The 20,472-nt window shown below is 39.9% G+C and overlaps 1 protein-coding gene across 3 annotated transcripts in view; it reads right to left on the reverse strand.

Annotated features, from left to right (window-relative positions):
- GALNT18 (polypeptide N-acetylgalactosaminyltransferase 18) overlaps window positions 1–20,472 on the reverse strand; it is a 444,155-nt gene that overhangs the window by 251,837 nt on the left and 171,846 nt on the right. For all 3 annotated transcript variants that reach the window (XM_054028211.1, XM_054028213.1, XM_054028212.1), the window contains one exon: window positions 4,238–4,430. In XM_054028211.1, coding sequence (XP_053884186.1) covers window positions 4,238–4,430 — 193 coding nt within the window. The remainder of the gene's footprint in view (window positions 1–4,237; window positions 4,431–20,472) is intronic.

Genomic DNA, 20,472 nt, shown 5'->3' on the forward strand with positions numbered 1-20,472 from the left:
GCTGGGAAAAGAGGTGATCCTTCTGCACGCCAAACACTGTTGTACATTCCCTGGAAAAAGAGAAAAGCCACATTTTTTCCTCCCTCCAGTTGTCCTGCCTCTGATTTTCATGCAAATGCAGCATTTTTCAATGCAGAAAACGCTTCACCGACTGTAGTCACTCATTGGCCGATTCTTTCATTCCACGTATGCCTCATAAAAGAAATACTGGAGAACAGTTCCTCCACTGGGGGTCCACTCTGCACCTTTTACCTCCATTCCCCACCTCTCACCCCTCCATAAGCAAAGAAGAACAGTGTTATCTTTGTTTCACAGATGTGCTTCAGGGATCAGGCAACAACAAAATGTTCCCAACCAGCAAAGTAAAAAAATAATTCTGCATCTGGTCAAAAGAAGACTTGGTGCACAGCTCTGGGATTCCTTAATAACCTAACTTTCAACAATATCTTTCTTGTTCAACGTTTTACACACAGCAAGCTTCATATGCGCTGCCTGCCCTACTTAAAACAATAAGCACAGCAGAGCTGCAGCTAACCCAATGTGTTATCCCATTCCTGCCTAGAATGAGGCTGGCACTGCTTTCTTCAAAATGGTTCCAAGCCCACTAGAGCTAGTAGTTAGCTGTTGCCAATGGTATTTTCTGCCAAATATAGATGCAGTGCTGGCTGACAGATGGGGACTCGGGGTGGGAGGCCGAGAAGTAAACAGCTCATCACTGAGATTCCAGCAGCAGAAAATAACTATCGGAAAGTACTGGGAGAGAAAGATGTGACAGAATCCCCACAGTATTGCTTATGCTGTGTGGTAAGTACTGTAGATAAGGAGGTACGCAGCAGGGAACTACTCCAATATGTTATCATCATTTCAGGAGGGTTGAATATTCCATAGACGTTAGCACAATTATCATCATTTGTATTACAATAGCGCCCACAGTTCTCAGCTAGGCTTGGGGCCCCACTGTGCTACCTCTTTAGAAACACATAGTAAGAGATGCATACCCCAAAGGAAAGCGAGCAGTTTCAACAGGTGAAATTCTCTCCTATACAGAGGCTGAGCACAAGGCCATGTTCAATATAAGTTGCACTTAAAACCTACTTTGAGGTATGGCAATTGCTACATTCTCTGCTCGACTTTATTTGTACAATCATTCTCTCCCATTAAAATTGATCAATTTTGCCTAAAGAAATAAGGACCCCAGGATTGGCCCATTTTTTCCATGTTTAAACATCTTTGGTTCACAAAATCTAGCCTCAGTTTTGTGAGCACAACTAATTGCAGCCCAAATCATTGCAACTTAGACCTCTAACTGCCCTACGTGGTTATACATTTAAATGTAGACAAAAACTGAGCCTATAAAACGTAAGACTGCTTCTCCAAATCATGTATATGATATGTGCCTAACATGTTCACCAGAGTTGCTGTCTCTATGACCCTACATATGGATGCAGAGGAGCTCCTCTCTTGAGTCATCCTACATCAACTGTTCAAACTCTGTATGAAAGAGCAGAGAGACATACTAGCATGTTACAAAAGGAGTTGAAGTACCAGATTAAGTTAGGGTCTGGTACAGGGAGATCTTGTAAGAACGTAAGAAGAGCATAGTTTGAGAAGAAAACCTAAACTTCTGTCTATGTCTGATGGTTATTTCAGTTACCAGCAAAGCCAAAACATAGCTGGAGGCATGCTTGGACTATATAAAGTAGATGTATATTTTCTCTTCAGAGAAGAGTAACTATTTTTACTGTTTCAAAAATGACATTTTCAAACGTGTATGGTATTTGATCTATCATATGCTAGACACTGTAAGGCAGCCACAGGGGAATGCCATTCAAAAAATTCAACCTTGCCACCTATGGTAATTAAATTTACAGCATTTTTTCTAGTATTTTTTATTCTCAGTATCTAAAATAAATACTGGCCTAAAATACCACTGTGTAGTACGTGTTGATTTATTTAATGGTACTAACTATGCAGAAACATACTAATAAAGCGGAATAGACCAGTGCTGCATCTTGTCCAGTACCCAGTCTCTGACAGTGGCCAATATCATCTCCTTTAGAGGAAGGTGCAAGAAATGCTGCAGTGGGTGATTATGGGTAACACATTTCCAGAGACAGATCCCTCTTAACCTATAATAGTTAAAGGTTGGTTTATGCCAAGCAAATACCTGTCAAGAATGGTCTAGTTATTACTTAGTCCTGCCTTAAGTGCAGGGGACTGGACTAGATGACCTATTGAGATCCTTTTCTGTCCTACACTTCTATGAGACTTTAGTTCCCTTCCAAAAGTCTCTTATAAATATTGGCTATTATAACTCTGGATATTTTTGTTATCTATATAAAATGTCCAATTCTGTTTTGGAATCCTGTTATGTTCTTGGCCTCAATTATATCTTGTGGCAGTAAGTTCCAAAAACTACTTGTACATTGCCTGAAAACATATTTCCTTTCATCAGTATTGAATTTGCCACATTTAATTGAATATTCCCTTGTTCTTGTATTAGGAGAAAGATCAGAAACATCTATGCATCCTATCTTCTTTAGACCATTCATTATTTTGTAGTCATGGATCGAGAAGCATATCTTACATTTTGACTGTGCAGCGTTACCTAAAGATCAAAACTTTAATGGAAATTACAAACACAATTCCTTGTAACTGGGATTTCTTTAAAAATCCCCACCATAATAATTTTCTCTCAGACATAGTAATGTTCATGCTCTCTGACTTTTTAATTTTTTATATTTAGAGTTTTAAAAAATTAAATTGAAATCCTTGAGGAGCATCATTTCATAAGAAAAAAAAAAAGCACAGGCGTGCTTCTATTCTGACAAGAACGTCTTGTAAGTCCTAGAAGATTTATTTTTTTCTAAATTAATTTACAATTAAAAAAGAAACAGATTGTTCATAAAGATACTGCTAATGGATTAAAACTAGAATGCAAATATAATTGCACAGGGCTTGATATCTTTTATGTTAGCACTGCATCAGATCTCAGATATACATTTGTAATATCTCGATTCTGGATTGGTGCTGTGATCAAACCTTTTAACTGATTCTGGGTGATTTTTTTTTACTTATTACTTTATCTAGTATATGGTACAATTTCTGTTTACTTGTTTTACTTGTTAAAACATGTGGTTTAAAGATCTGAATAAGAAGTCAACTGGATCACTTAATGGGTTGGTAATGAGATACAAAGCCGTTCATGTCTAGATCACTGGTGCAAACCTAATCCTGGTTTGTACCAGCCAGTAGTGATTACTGTAATATCGGTTTGGGTGGATTGTGAGATATCAATTTCTCTCCATCCAGTTTCCAGTGGACAAGTGTTCACATCAGAAACTTGGCACTTTTGTTTCTAGTGTAAGACGACCTGCCAAGGACTGAGTGGATGAGGAGACTTGACTCTACCACCTCTATCGGTGGTCCCACCAGAATAGGCCCAAGATGCATTACCAGAGCAGTAAAGGAACGTTTGTGCAGCCACTGGGCCCCATGCACCCTGGCAGGGGTGAGGAAACAATTTGTTACTTAGCACGGAAGCAGCTTAGCCAACGCTGGTAAACACATGGTACCTCCCCCAGAGAAAAGCAGTTCTAAACTCCACCTGGGGCTCCACAGGCGTTCTGTCAGGAGAGGCTACCCAAGAGATGCATAGCCTGTGTGTGCTACCTGAGCCGGCCAACCTTGTCTGCTTTCTGATCTGTACCAGCAAGCTCTGAACTTCCCAGCTTTGAGAAGACCATTCCAACATGCACTCTGCATAATTCCAGGTGGACTTCGCACCGTTGGGCTATCACCATCTGGGTTCTACTAACTTCCAGTAATTCTGATTCATTTGCTATACTGACCATAGCTTCTGAATGAACTGCAGGTTAACACAAAAAAATAAGCAGATTCTTCTCTGATAGATCGGGCTAAACAACAGAGCTCGCTGACCAGCTGTGCAGTGTAAGTTACAGCTAGGATTTTCAAGAGGACTTAAGGGAGTTAGGCACTACCAATGGGAGTTAGGCACCTAACTTCCTTGGGCACTTATGAAAATCTCAGTCTACACTTACTTCATAAGCCCCTCCTTCAATTCATTCTCGGTAACCCGTGCACCAGCACTGTAATGACATAATGTTTCATAACATTTCCAGTTAAAAAGTGTGGGCTTGCTGTAGAACTTAGGAATTTTCCTAACTATCGGCATTTCAGGTACAGTTACTACTAAAGTTCAATTGAAAGCACTTACTCATTAGGCCTCAGGTCAGGTAGTGGCCTATCCAATGGTAGGCGATCACTCAAGTAAGCATTGTACCCATAATACTGAAATTGTTTAAGGGCAATGCGTCGGTTTTCAGGACTGAGGTCCTGGCCCCAGTGAGCAAAGAGGGATGAGTCAGTGAAAGCTTCTGCAGGATTTTCTTCCAGCTTTGGTGGAGCTTCTATAAAACAAAACAAAAAAAAAGATAGATTTTTAGATCTTTAATTCAAAACAAGCAACTAGTCATTTTCAGAGCAGTGTGAGAGGCATTATCTTAGGAATGCAACTTTATTTGCTCAGAAAACAAAACCCTGCATAGAGCATATGGTTTCAGTTTACTGCAGCCTACAACTTTCTTCAGCCACTCAACCTTTGCATTCCAGGACATTCACCAAATAATATTTTTGTCACCATATAATATTTTTGTCCTGTGTGGCAGCATCTGTGCACCTAAAAACTATTCCAGTAAGAGAGATTTGGGAAGGGGGAACCAACATTTTATTGGTGATATGCTTGGCATCTAAAAAGAACTGCATCATAATTAACAACACAGCATTTTCTCCCAAGATCTAACTGCCCATACAGTCTGTTAAACAGAACTTGTAAGACTATCTGGTAACTCCAGTCAGTGTTACACCTCTATTCTCAGGGGCCATACACAACTAAAATTCTAACCTGACAGCCATGCTTAAATATTTTCCTATTCTATTAAACACAATATGAATGAAGGACGCAGTACCTCATGAGCCCTTGATTTGTCATAGTTAATTATTGATTCACAAAAGAAAAGGGCACTGAAAAAGATCTTCATTTTTCTGGAAGTCCATATAGTTTATGAACAGCCTCCCTGGAGACATTAACAAGTACCCAGCTAAATAACAATATCTCATTTTTTAATACAGCTGCATTCGCAAATCATAGCTCTTCATTAATGCAAGCCAGAAAGTATCTTTCCAGAAGATTTTAATGGAGTTTTCTGATGTTTCTGTTGTGCAGTAGATTCATCAGCGCTGTCTCCTGAGATAGTACAGTGTCACGCTCAACTCCTACACAATCACCTACAGATCCAAAAGGCAACTTCAGCCAGCAAGATGGAAATGTACAAAGAGAAACAGCCTGTGTAAAATGACCACCTGGGATCATAACTCCCGACATGTGTCAGGAAGCCCATCCTTTTTTCTTTTTTAACATAAATTGAGAAGATTAAGCTGTTAGCTTCCTGTGAGAAGCCCTTCTTTTTTCCCTGACAACTCTGACAAGAGACTAATGAAGGGCTGGTTACTTGCATTAAAGCTTCCAATCTCAGTAAATATGTAGCGTTTCTTAATCGGTCATGGCACTGTGTTACTGTTTGAGTGCTAAGATCAGCTCCATTTCACTTCAAGAATGAAAGACATGCTTAGCCCTCAGTCAAACAAGAAAACGGCTCTGACAGGCCTGCCACCAATAGATCAAGGTGATGTCAGAACAGGATACAGATCGCATGATCAAATATGACTTTGCAATGGCATTTCATTAGGAAAGATCAACTAATTCAGCTTAACAAAGAGCGTCACCTGAAGAACCTGCTAATTTGAGACAGGTAGGTTAATTTTTTAACTACCAGTCCAAGAATCATAGCAACAGGCAGTTGTTTCTTGACCACAACTCCCTGATCCCCACAAGTAGTTTCTACTCATACAAATAATCCCATTAACCATAAAAGGACTACTTGCATGAGGATACCTCATGTACTAAGGCCTGTTGAGTCCACAGAATTCTTCTCACGGGTCAATGGGAACTGATGAGGCTCAGCACTTCTCAGGACCATGCACATACACCTTGATTCAGGAAAATACTTCAGTACATGCTTAACTTTAAGCACACGCTTAAAGTTATTTGGTGAATCAGAGTCTTAACTAGCAAATGAGAGAGGAGATCTAGACCAGAATTTATGGCAGTTTAGGAAACCCTCACATTCATGGACACTAAATAAAGAGATTTGCTATTTTCTTATTCATGTGGCAAAGCTATTTCTCTAGTGCTTGGAGTCTCCTTAGCCACGAATATCAACACAAAGGTTTTCAGTACTCTCTCAGCTAATAGACAAAATGTTATGGCTTTGCATTCTCAGAATGCCCATTACATTTTAATGTTCAGAACTAAAAGATAGCAGAGCTGCAGGGTTATGACAGCAAAAAAGGCAGGAATGAAAAATCATGAAAGAGGTAGGAAGACAACTAAGAAAAGTAAGGTAAACATGAATCTGCTTTTAAAAATTCCAATAGCAACTTGAAAAGACCTATTTTAAGGGCCAAATCCTGCACTCAGATAAATGTTAAGCTGACAGTTAAGGGCAGAAATTGGCATGATGTAAATTTTGCATTGGTGAAAGGCATTAGATACATAGCTCTGTAGGCTGAAGTATAACATTTAACCAAGGGTCATGTACCAGACAAGCAATATCAAGTCAAGCGTCTCCCATATTGTCTTGTTCATGTGCCTCCACCTTGACCATCTCTAAATCTGAGAGAGTACTTCACTTTCCAGACTCCTACCTCGGCTGCAGACAATTATTGCCAGTTACTTTGGGGATGGATTTTTGTGACCTGGACATCTTCCTGTGCATTGGAATTGGACTGAATTTAACAGCTCATTCACAAACATACAGCAAAACAGTATTCACATGGTAAGAAGTCTGCCTCACTATTGGCCACAGACCAGTCTTAAAACTTCGTGAAGAGGTGAAATGTTGTGCATCCCTTTACCCAGATTCTCCTATTTAGAGGCAGGACATTATGTAGCTTTCTCCATGCCTACTGCTCCTGTCCTCTTCCACATCCCTCCTCCCGCTAAACAGACTAATAAGATGATCAGCAATGGAGGTCTGCCTCCAAGTTGAGAAACTCTGCAAATATTTTGACAATTGTTTTTTATCTGTTAGAAAACTAACATCCTGACCTACAGGAGTATCACATTCTTCTAATCTTTGTACAGATACCTTAATCAACACATTCAAGACAGAAAATTCCACTGAGAATACAATGGGTTAGTCTTCAAAAGGTGAAAAGCAAATATGAACAATTCACACTGTAAGAAGTTGACATTTCTGAAGTTATACATCAAGACTGACTTCCCTCCTCCTCCCCCATCCTGACATTTAAAGAAAAAGGTTGTGCTAATCTGGATTTCTCCAACTCGGACATATTGTCTCTGAAGGTTTCCAAGTTTATATTCAATTATTATTCTTCCAGTGTATGGCTGACTGATATATGATCTAGTCTAAACATCTCTTGCAAGTCAAAAAAGTAGCCCCCAATAAAGAAGTTGTAATTAAAAGAATGAGATTTGGGGTAGACAGATGCACATGCATAGACTTGTAGCTACCATAAAGTTCCTTTTCCATACAGCTTTATCCCAAGTAACCAAATACTGTCCTCACATTCACACTCAGCAGCCACTGAATTTCAGCTAACATTGCCGAAAAAGTATTTCTTGAAGAGATTCACTAATCTCTTGCTATTTCTTAATTCAAGCAGCATTCAGCAATCAACAAGTTAGGACCAAGACTCTTGAGCTACTGGATAGATCTGAAGATAAAAACAAACAGTTTTCAAAACTCTCACAAATCACTTGACCATTTTTCATACACTGAGTGACCACTTCATTTCACTGAGTACAATAGGAAACATAATAATGCTAGTAAAAAATTCATTGGTTATTGAATTCAATTTGACTTGAGCATGAATTTCTAATGGCAGAATTTGTCTCCCTTTATTTGGCTGAAAGTACTCAGATAATAGAATCATAGGATTGGAAGGGACCTTGAGAGGTCAACTAGTCCAGTCCTCTGCACTCATGGCAGGACTAAGTATTATCTAGACCATCCCTGACAGGTGTTTGTCTAACCTACTCTTAAAAATCCCCAATGATGGAGATTCCATAACCTCCCTAGACAATTTATTCCAGTGCTTAACTACCCTGACAATTAGGAAGTTTTTCCGAATGTCCAACCTAAACCTCCCTTGCTTCAATTTAAGCCCACTGCTTCTTGTCCTATCCTCAGAGGTTAAGAACAACATTTTTTCTCCCTCTTCCTTGTAACAACCTTTAAAGTGCTTGAGAAGATGGAGAGGAGACATAACAGTTTTCTTTCCCAGACTAAACAAACCCATTTTTTCAATCTTCCTTCACAGGTCATATTTTCTAGACCTTTAATCATTTTTGTTGCTCTTCTCTGGTCTTTCTCCAATTTGTCCACATCTTTCCTGAAGTGTGGCACCCAGAACTGGACACAATACTCCAGTTGAGATCTAATCAGTGCAGAGTAAAGCGGAAGAATTACTTCTTGTGTCTTGCTTACAGCACTCCTGCTAATACATCCCAGAATGATGTTTGCTCTTTTTACGACAGTGTTACACTGTTGACTCATATTTAGCTTGTGGTCCACTATGACCCCCAGATCCCTTTCTGCAGTACTCCTTTGTAGGCAATCATTTCCCATTTTGTATGTGTGCAACTGATTACTCCACCTAGGAAGGAACACTTTGCATTTGTTCTTATTGAATTTCATCCTATTTACTTCAGACCATTTCTCCAGTTTGTCCAGATCATTTTGAATTATACTCCTATCCTCCAAATCACTTGCAACCCTTCCCAGCTTGCTATCGTCCACAAACTTAATAAGTGTGTACTCTATGCCATTATCTAAATCATTTATGAAGATATTGAACAGAACCTGACCCAGAACTGATCCGTGCAGGACCCCACTCGTTATGCCCTTCCAGCATGACTGTGAACCACTGATAAGTACTCTCTGGGAATAATAACAAAGAGGACTTAAAGTAGTCCCTAGTAATAAATAAATGACTACTTTAAAGCAGCTTGTTTATTTAATGCGAGTTGCACTGATCTATGTCTTTGAGGACAGAATTTGGCCCTAAATCTTATACTCAATTCTCATTCTTCAAAATATAAAAGGTTACTAGTTCTGAAGTTGCTGAAATGGCCCTGGGAAGCAAAGGCCTAGAAGTGAAACAATAAATGTATACTGCCACAAGAGGTATTAATTTAGGCACATATCTCTGCTCAGATATCAGTCAGGGAGATACATCAGTTCATTGTCTCTTATATGTTTCTGGTGGGAAGGCGTTCTATGCAGAACATTTGCTACAGATGACTATATATTAATGTAGGCCTGATCTGCTTGAACTTTCCTATACCCTGTAAAAGGGAAATGAGGATTCTTAGCCATTGCAGTCATTGGCAGCTTGTCATGTTAGCATTTAGCTACTGTGGTGATAGGCATCTTAGAAATAGCATAGCTATATTAGTTGGACAATATCCAGCTCTGTTACTGAGACAAGGAGGCCTGATAGCCACACACGATCTTGCCTGGGTCTGATTGCATGCTGGAGCATCCATTTGAAGAACCGCATCCATTTTGTAACTAACTATTGACTTGCTATGTTTTTATCCTGTGCTGCTTTCTGGGCGATGGTTATTAGATCCGTAGCTAGCCTCCATACTGAATTTCACTATTACTACTTCTAACCTCCTTAACTGCAGCTCCAAAGACAGAAATTCAGCCTCCCAGCTGTATTGTTCATTATGCTATATCTGGCAATATTCTCCCCATCTCTTCTCAGTCTGACTTTAGTTGACTGCATGGCACGTTACAGGGACACTTGTGGTCAGAAGGTATCAGCAAGAGCCAGCATCTACCTAACATCAAGAGGCTTCCTTCTTAGTACTACACACACACACACACACACACACACACACACACACAACCACAACCCTACATTTCTTAATAACTTTGTTGTCAAATAAAGCTAAATCTTATTAAAAGGTATAGAAGCTACCTGATTCAATGAAACTCCCATGCAGTACTTGATAAATATCCTTTGAAGTGGTTTTATTTGTTTTGTTTTGTTTTTTTAAACATATGGCTTGCTATTATCCTAGTAAGGTTAAATGTTCTTTGAGTAGCTTTCAATTCCACATAACTAATTTGTAGTTATTTTTAGTAAACTGGGCCCCAGGTTGTAGTTATGGCCTGTGAGCTGGAATTCTCAACAAACAAGATGGGATTCCTCTCTTGATTTGCCGCACAGTGCCCAGGTTTTAACGAACCAGGTGATGCAAGGGGTTTCTCTCTATTCTAACAGGGAGAGGAAATATTGCATTGATGTGGCAGGAATGTGAGCGTGAGTGCATGTAGCTTTTCCCTGAAGTTACAGACAAATACATCACTGTGTAAAGCCAGATAAATGGGCTTTGCACAGACGTATGCTACAGCGATCGAGATGATAGAATTTCCATCTATAGCTTTGTTCTGGAAGAGGCTGCTGTGTTTCTTCTCTCTACACCTTTCCACACAGAAATTAGCCAACGTACCTGCATAGTCATCAACCCACTAGCCACCTCTCTACTCCCAAAAACCTCACTGCTGAGAGTTACCACAAAGAATTTCTCTGTGACGTACATGGGTATGTGTAGTCCCTTCACGTAACTCTTCTGTACTGTGCCAGCCCCACCCCCCCAAAAAAACCATGCTCACTCCGGGTATGTCTACACAAAAGATGGGAGGGTGCTTCCACCAGTGCAGACACACAGACAAGCTCAACTGGGTGCTAAAAAAAAAAAAAATACAACAACTTAAACGGTAAGGTATTTTAGAATAGGGCAGAAATTTCACCCACTGACTTATTTGTCTGGAAAGATCTGTGCACATTTATGGTATCATTTAAATAACAGTTAATAACTGATCTTACAAACTATATTTAGGGGTGGCTTTGCCCACTACTGAAATCTAACCACCTCTGGGAAGGAACAGGGCAATCAGTTAACACCACACAAGAATGTTACAAAAACAACAAAGAGTCTGGTGGCACCTTAAAGACTAACAGATTTATTTGGGCATAAGCTTTCGTGAGTAAAAACCTCACTTCTTCGGATGTGCTTTCACTCTATGCATCCGAAGAAGTGAGGTTTTTACTCACGAAAGCTTATGCCCAAATAAATCTGTTAGTCTTTAAGGTGCCACCAGACTCTTTGTTGTTTTTGTAGATACAGACTAACACGGCTACCCCCTGATACTTGACAAGAATGTTAGGGACTGTTTAAGAAGGAAGCAAAGAATATTGTAACTGACTGCAATTAGAGTAAGCATTTAGGGATAGTAAGCAAAACACAATTATCCAAGTTGAAACATGCCCAAAACTGTGCCAGCGGATTTTTCTGACCCACTGGAGCAGACTTCACTTTTACACCTCATCTGAAAGACGCTACCCTCGGCAGTACACTGCCATCTAATATGGAAGGCAGTAGTTTACTACTGACTCAGAAAGGTAGAAAGCCTACTCCTTAGTCCCCAGTATAATTTTGTGCTGCAGCTACACATTCCTTGTATATTTCCCATGCAAGCACTGACCCACTCCAACCAGTCTGGGTTTCTATTTTCTGAGAATGATCACAACTGCTTCAAGTTTGGCCCACATTGGTGGGGAATATGTTGGTGGCCTCAATTTGCTAATGGATGAGTGTAATCACTGACAACTGGCACAATTATAAGCATCCTTAGCAAACTGAGTATGAGAACTAACCTACCTTCACACTTTTGTGGAGGAAGCACCACTGAAAGGGTTGATGCATATTGGCAGGAATGCAGATACAGGGTAAAATTTTCAGAAGCACCTCAGTGACTTAGGTAGGGTGACCAGATAGCAAGTCTGAAAAATCGGGACAGGGGGTGGGGGGAGGGTAATAGGAGCCTATAGAAGTAAAAGCCCCAAATATCAGGACTGTCCCTATAAAATTGGGACATCTGGTCACCCTTAGGCCTGCTTTACACCAGAAAATCCACACCCCTAAGCAACGTAGTTAAACCAACCTAACTCCTGGTGTAGACAGTACTAAGTCGATGGGAGAATTCTCCCACCGACCTAGGTACTGCTTCTTGGCATAGGTAGTGTCTTCACTGAAGCGCTACAGTAGCGCAGCTGTAGCGCTGCAGTGTTAAGTGTAGACAAGCCCTGAAAAGCCTAAGTCCCATTGATTTTCAATGGGACTAAGGCACGTTTGAAAGTTTTACTTCGAATCTTGTTGTCTGTGTTGCACCCTGATCTGCCCACAGAAGGCTTTAACTTCTAGGATTTTAAAACAAATTAAAAGAAAAAGGTCTCTCATTCAATATGCAGTTATGGTTGACAATTGCTTGGCTGATAGAAGAATTGTTGAGACAGCCTTGAAAAAGAAATAGAATAACTGAGCTCATAACTTCACAACTAGGAATACCGCATGTGCTCTATTATCTTCTGTGCTGCATCATCTGGCATAATAATGTTGCCACCACTAGTAATTCTTTTCTGTAAATTATTTATTTGCTTAAGCTGTACGATGTGTCACTTTCCCCCAGTTTATTATTTATGCTAAATTGGTTCTCTCTGTTGACATGTTTTTCATTATTTCTCCATAAGAAATACTATTTCACTTTGAATTCTCATCATACAGAAGCTGGGTTTTTTTAATTATTACAAATGCTGTTCCTAAAAATAGCACAACAAGTTCTTGAAGTTAAGAGTCAACAGAGGAAATGTGTGAAATTTGCAGCAGAAAGGTCACTAATAAGAATTGGGATTATGGGGTGATGTTGCAAAGCTACAGTAATTAATTAAAAGCAAAGGTAATATCACTGTATGACGGGCTAGCAAGACCACATATACAACTGAAAGCACAGTTTCAGAATTTCATCTCCTTTCAGGCTGCTGCTGAGAAGAATGAAAGTAAAACAATTAAATACAGAAGTAGACTGGGGTCATTTTGCTCTTCTCCCCAAATGAGCTTTTCTAGGCACATGATGATTAAGACTACAATTTAGTCACGGCAGTCACGGATTCCATGACTTTACCGGACCTCCGTGCAAGTTTTTTGCTGCCCCAAGCAAAAAAATTTTCCCATGACCCTCCCGGTCCCATCCCAACTCCGTCCCTTCCCCACCCCATTCCAACCCCTTCCCCAAATCCCCGGCCCCAACTCCTCCCCCGGGTGCGCCGCATTTCCCCTCTTACCTCTCCCTCCCAGGCTTGTAACCCCGGGGGGGGGGGGAGGGGCGCGGCAGAGGAACCGCCCCCCACCGCTGCAGCTCACCTCTGCTCCACCTGCTCCCCTGGTGCCTAGAGCCAGCCCTGCCTCCATGACTTCTTCAGCTTTTGCTATCAGCAGCTGAAGCCATGGCTGGAGCTGGAGCCGGGGCTATGCTCCCTACACAGCCCTGTGGAGGGGGTCTTCGCCAGGGCCGTGTGCCCTTGGCCCACGGTGGGGCCTGCAGCTGGGGCTGTGCACATCTTGTCACCTCTGCCGTGGCTTGTATGGTTATTTTTAGTAAAAGTCATAGCTCCGTGAATTTTTGTTTGTCGCTCATGACTTTTACTAAAAATAACCACGACAAAAATCTTAGCCTTAATGATGAGAAGCATCCATTTGATTATTGCATATTGAGAACATCCATTTTTGCCCAGCCTCATGTACAGCTCACCCTTGCTCCGGAAGGATTGCCATAAACTGGATTGCCAATCAAATAGGAAGATCAAGGGGGAGAAGGCAGCATCCCCAGGATAAAGAGATGAAGTAATAAAGCTGAGAAGGCACCTAAGCCAGAGAATTAAACAAGATACTTGATGTGAGACATTGCCCCCTATAAGTTAAAAACTAACGAATGAGGGTGTCATAACTATAAAGAGAATACTATAAAATCCCTCCTGGCCAGAGACTCCAAAATCCTTTTACCTGTAAAGGGTTAAGAAGCTCAGGTAACCTGGCTGACACCTGACCCAAAGGACCAATAAGGGGACAAGATACTTTCAAATCTTGGTGGGGGGAAGGCTTTAGTTTGTGCTCTTTGTTTTGGGGGGATTCGCTCTTGGGACTGAGAGGGACCAGACCTCAATCCATGCTCTCCAAATCTTTCTGAGCAAGTCTCTCATATTTCAAACTTGTAAGTACAGCCAGGCAAGGTGTGTTAGTTTTATCTTTGTTTTCTCAACTTGTAAATGTACCTTTTGCTACGGTGTTTACCTCTGTTTGCTGTAACTTTGAACCTAAGGCTAGAGGGGGTTCCTCTGGGTTCTTTAAGTTTGATTACCTGTAAAGTTATTTTTCATCCTGATTTTACAGAGATTATTTTTATCTTTTTCTTTAATTAAAAGCCTTCTTTTTAAGAACCTGATTGATTTTCCTTGTTTCTAGATCCAAGGGGGTTGGATCTTGATCCACCAGGAGTTGGTGGGAGAAAGGAGGGGGGATGATTAATTTCTCCTTGTTTTTAGATCCAAGGGGGTTGGATCTTGATCCACCAGGAGTTGGTGGGAGAAAGGAGGGGGGATGGTTAATTTCTCCTTGTTTTAAGATCCAAGGGGGTTGGATCTGTATTCAGCAGGGAATTGGTGAAGAGTCTCTCAAGGCTACCCGGGGAAGGGAATTAGCACATTGGGAGTGGTGGCAGTGGACCAGATCTAAGCTGGTAGTTAAGCTTAGAAGTTTTCATGTAGGCCCCCACATCTGTACCCTAAAATTCAGAGTGGGAAAGGAGCCTTGACAGGGTGGCCCATTAAATGATGCAGTCTACTTCTCTGGTGGAGTGTCCTTGTTTGGTGAAGGTGATTTTAAGCGTGTTAACGTGTGCATCCTGGACTTTCTCCTCAGAGCATGTTCTGTGGTATGTGACTGCCTGGCTATAGATAACAGAATTCTTCATATGTATGGAGTGGTTACTGGATCTGTGAAGGCAGGGGTGGGCCATCCATATAGGTGAACTAGGCAGTCGCCTAGGGTGCCAAGTTAAATGGGACGACAAATTCGAGGAAAAAAAATCAAATGAAAAAAATGAAAAAGATGAAAAAAAATACAAATAAAATAACGATGTCATTATTTCAATTCCCCTGTGCATACGGAGGAACTATGAATTATAATTCATTTCTCTATATTTCTGAGAATTTATTAAGATGTCAAATCTTTTATTTACTGGAAAAATAAATAATATTTTAGTGATTTTTTTTTTCAATTTGCGATGTAGGGTCAAGATGACCCATTCCGCAATTTTGATAAGCAATAAGTCAGCCACAATGAAACACATCCACCAGCGGCAAGAGCTGCAATGCTAGTGACACCTAACTCGAATATACATCAAGGTCGCACAGCCAGAAATTCATGTAGAGTGGAGATATCGCTAGTTGATACATGTCAAACGGTCATTTTAACACATGTCGCAGGTAGATGGTTAAGAATCAAGCGAATACTGTGGAAAATTGTGTTTCTGGGTGCCAAAGAATAAAGAACAACATATTTTAATAATTATTATTATAGATTATATTATTATTATATTTCAGCATTATAAATCCAAAATGTGAGTATCTTTAAGCATTAAACCTTAGCCTTATTATCACACTGTATAATTACAAACTTTTCTTTATTATAACTGGTTCACATGTAATAAATAAGGTCCATAAAAGAAAAGTAACAGCATTAACGCTTAATAAACTATGAAAGTGATGATGTCCCACTCCAAGCGGGTAACTGTGAGGAAGGGGATTACGTTCCAAACAACCGGTGTTGGGTTATAACATCGAAAAACGTTACTTTGTTTCTGTGTAAACGCTGTAACTAACTGTTTTAATAGGTAAGTGAGTGTATGTTACTAACCATTGAAACTTTAAGCAGTGAAAAGACGTGTTGGGATGGCTGCAGTGTGGTTTAAATTGCCAACCATGTGGTGGGTGTGTCAGCCATCCTTAACACTATAATGCTTGCAGTCGGGAGCACAGTACATAACAATAATCAAATGCCCCATGGCAGAAAAAGGAAAAAGAAAACCCTCAGGAGCTGAGTATCGTAAACAAAAGGCTGAGAAGGAAAAGGACCAAGCAAAACAGCAGGGATCCTTCCTGAAATATCTTCTCTTTAATCCAAATAAAGATGGAAGCAATTCACAGAATCCAGATGAAGGAATTTTACTTGGAGAGGAGGTTAGCTCACATCCACGTGGAAGCAGTTTGGAACATCAAGATGAAGGTATATTACTTCTAGATGAAGGCATCTCACAGCATCAGATGATATGGAAGTGGAGAAAATTATTCACCTTCAGAGACACATGCAGAAATTGAAGTAAATGAAATAGAAGAAAGAAAGGATGAGGAAGTTGTTATGTAAAGCCTCCGCTCAAATGCAATTGTAAGATCTGTAACTTGTATCATTAAGTTCTGCAACCTTTGCAGACTTTGTAACTTCAGTTACTGTTAGCATAGCCTTTTAAGTTTTTAACCTTTGCAAGCTCTGTGGCCTTTTCAGGTTGCTACTTGAATGAACTTCCAATCTTTGTAATATCCCATCCCTCAGAGAGAGAGTGTGAACGAGGGAGTGTATGTGGGACTGGGCGGAGAGGAACTGCGAGGAGAGAGGAGCCCGGAGCCAGGAGTGTCTGATATAATCTGCCCTAAGAAGGCAGTCATGAAGTACTGTAAAGAAAAGAAGAACATGGTATGCATGAAAGGAACTGGTCTGGGAATGCTTCTCAGTGACGGACAGAGAAAGGAAACTCAGTGTACATGACAGGAGCCGCCCAGTTCCAAAATAAGAGGAAGAAGGCATGCACACAAGCCCCTGCTTCTTGACCCTCTCAGCAGCCTGGATTCGTGACCATAGACAGACACACCAGATCTACCATGCTTCGGCTTCTCGGCCTCCATGCTGTCTCCGGTAACTCTCTGCCTGTGTAAGTGTGTGGGTGCATGAGGGTATGAATGCAGTGAATGTGTGCGTGTATGAATAAGCTCCATCTCTTTTCTATCTGAACTAACAGCGGCATTGTAATAAAACTAATACAAGTGTGACCCTGGGTTGGTTTTTAGGGGAACAGAGGTAACAGAAATTACAAACAAGTTAAAGTATGGGAACCCAGCTTCATGGCCCAGATGTGATGACAGTGTGTGGCAAATTCTCATGGAACAAGGACCCAAACAAGTTCATGAATTTCCCTTCCCTAAGGATGGAAATAAAAGAAAATTCTCTGCTCAGCATTAAAAGAGGAAACTCATTAATGGGGAAGAAATTCATTGAAACTGGTTACAATATTCAGTGTCGAAGGACTCTGTTTTGCTTTTGCTGCAACTTGTTTAGAAATTAAGCAATTGGTACATCACTTACTGAAAATGGTTTGAAGGACTGGAAAAACATATCTTCAATTCTCTCTTCACATGAAAGAAGTACAGAACATTTGGAATGTTTTCAAAATTGGAAATAACTTGAATTACGATTGAAAAAAGGAAAACCTATCAAAGAAAATTTACATCTGATCAAGGAAAAAATAATATTGACAACAAATATTAGACCATCTGATTGCTTTAGTGAGAGTTCTCAGTGGGCAAAATTTAGCATTCCGTGGCCACGGTAGAAATGAAAAATTATACACTCCAGGTAAAGGAAACTTTTTAAATTTTGTTGAATACCTAGCTTTGTTTGATCCAGTCATGAAGGAGCATCTATGTAAAATAACTGATATGAAACACAGGTTCATTACTTAGGAAAAAATATGCAGAATGAACTGATTCAAATCCTAGCAGATGCCATTAAAAAGAAAATTGGAGAAGCTGCTCATTCTGCAAAATACTTTTCAATAATACTGGACTGTATGCCAGATATGAGTCATGTTGAACAAATGACGATCATTCGTTTTGTGGATATGGAAAAGTCTGCAGATGAAGATAATGTTGAAGTGCTCATAAAGGAACATTTTTGGGGTTTCGTACCACTGAAGGGGACAACTGGTGCATTTATGACAAACTATTCTGCAAGAGCTTGAAACAATGTCATTATCTGTTGAAAACTTGCGTGGCCAAGGCTATGATAATGAGAGTAATATGAAGGGTAAAGACAATGGTGTGCAAAGGAGAATGATGGAAATCAATCCCAGGGCCTTTTTCGTTCCTTGTAGTGCGCATTCTCTGAATTTGGTTGTCAATGATGCTGCTAGATGCTGTTTGGAGACAAGCAGTTTCTTTAAACCTGGTGCAATGTTTATGTGTTTTTCTTAGGTTCAACATGCCATTGGAAGATTGACTCACCATGTGAATTCTCTAACTTCTGAAACCATTTAGTCAGACAAGATGGGAGAGTCGCATTGAAGCTTTGAAGTCTCTCCACTATGAGCTTGGAAACATTTATGATGCCCTAATTGAAATTTCTGATGATACTACCTTTACTGGATTATCTGGCAATATGGCACGTTCAGATGCAGAAGCTCTTGCAAATAGCCTTTCCAAATTCAAATTTGTGACTTGACTCATTTTGTGGTATAATATCCTTTTCGAGATTAACCTCACTAGTAAGCAGCTTCAGGAAAAGAACTTGAACGTACATTCTGCTATTCAAAAACTGCAGCAAACTAAAACTATTCTGGAGGAATTCAGAAGTGATGAAGGGTTCAAAGAATACTGGTAGATTCTCTCGAGCTTGCTGAAGAAATAGACTTTCCAACAGGATTTGAACCAGATCCAGTTCGCATTCGGCAAAAGAAACAGCAGTTTTTGTATGAAGGATGGGACACACCCTTCAGAACCCAAAACAAAGGTTCAAAGTGAATTTCTACTTTGCAGTCCTTGATACTGCTATTCACTCGATTGACGAAAGATTTCAACAGATGCAGCAGCTAGAGTCAGTATTTGGCTTTCTATAGGATATCCACAGCTTGCAAAAGAAAACAGCAAAACAGATAAGAGAATTTTGTATAAAACTGGAGTCGGCATTGACTCATGAAAATTCAAAAGACATTAATGCTACAGATTTGTGTAGTGAGCTTTAGGCTTTTTCAAGAGGATTTAAGAAACATTCCACTCCTGAAGTACTGAAGTTTGTTTTTGAAAATATACTCAGACAGTTTTCCAAACATTTTTATAGCTCTACGCATTTTTTTAAACTTTGCCAGTTTCTGTAGCTAGCTTCTCAAAGTTAAAATTGATAAAAACATAACAATGGTGCAAGATAGATTTGTTGGACTTGCCACAATGTCAATAGAGCATGAAATAGCTGGAAAACTGGATCTAAAAGAACTAGTGACTGAATTTTCAAAATTTAAAGCAAGAAAAGTCATGTTTTAAGAGCACAAAGTGTTTTTTATTCTGAGTGTTTTGTAAATACAGATTAGAGATTAGAGATTAATGGAGATATCCCATCTCCTAGAACTGGAAGGGACCTTGAAAGGTCATCAAGTCCAGCCCCCTGCCTTCACTAGCAGGACCAAGTACTGATTTTGCCCCAGATCCCTAAGTGGCCCCCTCAAAGATTGAACTCTCAACCCTGCATTTAGCAGGCCAATGCTCAAACCAGTGAGCTATTCCTCCCCCAGTGAGCTATTCCTTATTTCTTAATTGAAGAGTTTTCCTATTTCTTTCTATATTGGATGTCGTGGTAATGGCAGTTAAAGCAGGATAGCATAATGGATGAGTTTGGATTTGTAATAATAAAAATTATAATTAACATTTTAATGCATTTTTATTTGAAATCGGACTGAAATATCATTTAGCTGTTGTGTACAAATCTATTCTGAAAATTTCGTGTGTCTATTTTATCTGATCTCAGAAACATTGGTTGGACACACGGACAAACTGAATAATTAAGCCTATGTTTAAAAAAAAAAAAACACACACTTAAAAACATTAAAAGGGAAAAAGGGGAAAAATGTTTCCCAGTTTACCAAAAAACTCAGCCTAGATCTGCCCTTGGGGCTTGGGGACGCCGATTGCATAGTTCGCCTAGGGCACCAGTTGCTGGTAGTTAGTCTAGGGCAGCCCCTGTGTGAAGGTAAGCATAGTGATCCTTGGGTTTGTGTACATAGTTCACTGTAGAGTTCAATTGCTGAAGCTGACTGAGGTGTGAGAGGACAAGATCTACTAGCTCTAAAACCTTGAAGGAGATGGTGACCAGAAACAATCACTTTCAGTTCACTACCTACAGATAATACTTTCTTTGTCCAATAAATCAGCTAATTTTAAATGCAAAACATGATTGGTTAAACTTTTTTCCCTTATGTACCCAGCATATTTAAGGTAGTTTTATTTAACTAATAAACAGTTTTAAAACACTATTTTTATGCATTAATTGAATTCCAACTTCCATCCAAATGCAACTTAACAAAAAATTAATCTAGTAAATAAGAAATGCACTCACCATATTTTATCAAAATAAAAATGTAG

Source organism: Malaclemys terrapin, chromosome 4, assembly GCF_027887155.1.
Source record: "Malaclemys terrapin pileata isolate rMalTer1 chromosome 4, rMalTer1.hap1, whole genome shotgun sequence".
NCBI lineage: Eukaryota > Metazoa > Chordata > Testudines > Emydidae > Malaclemys > Malaclemys terrapin.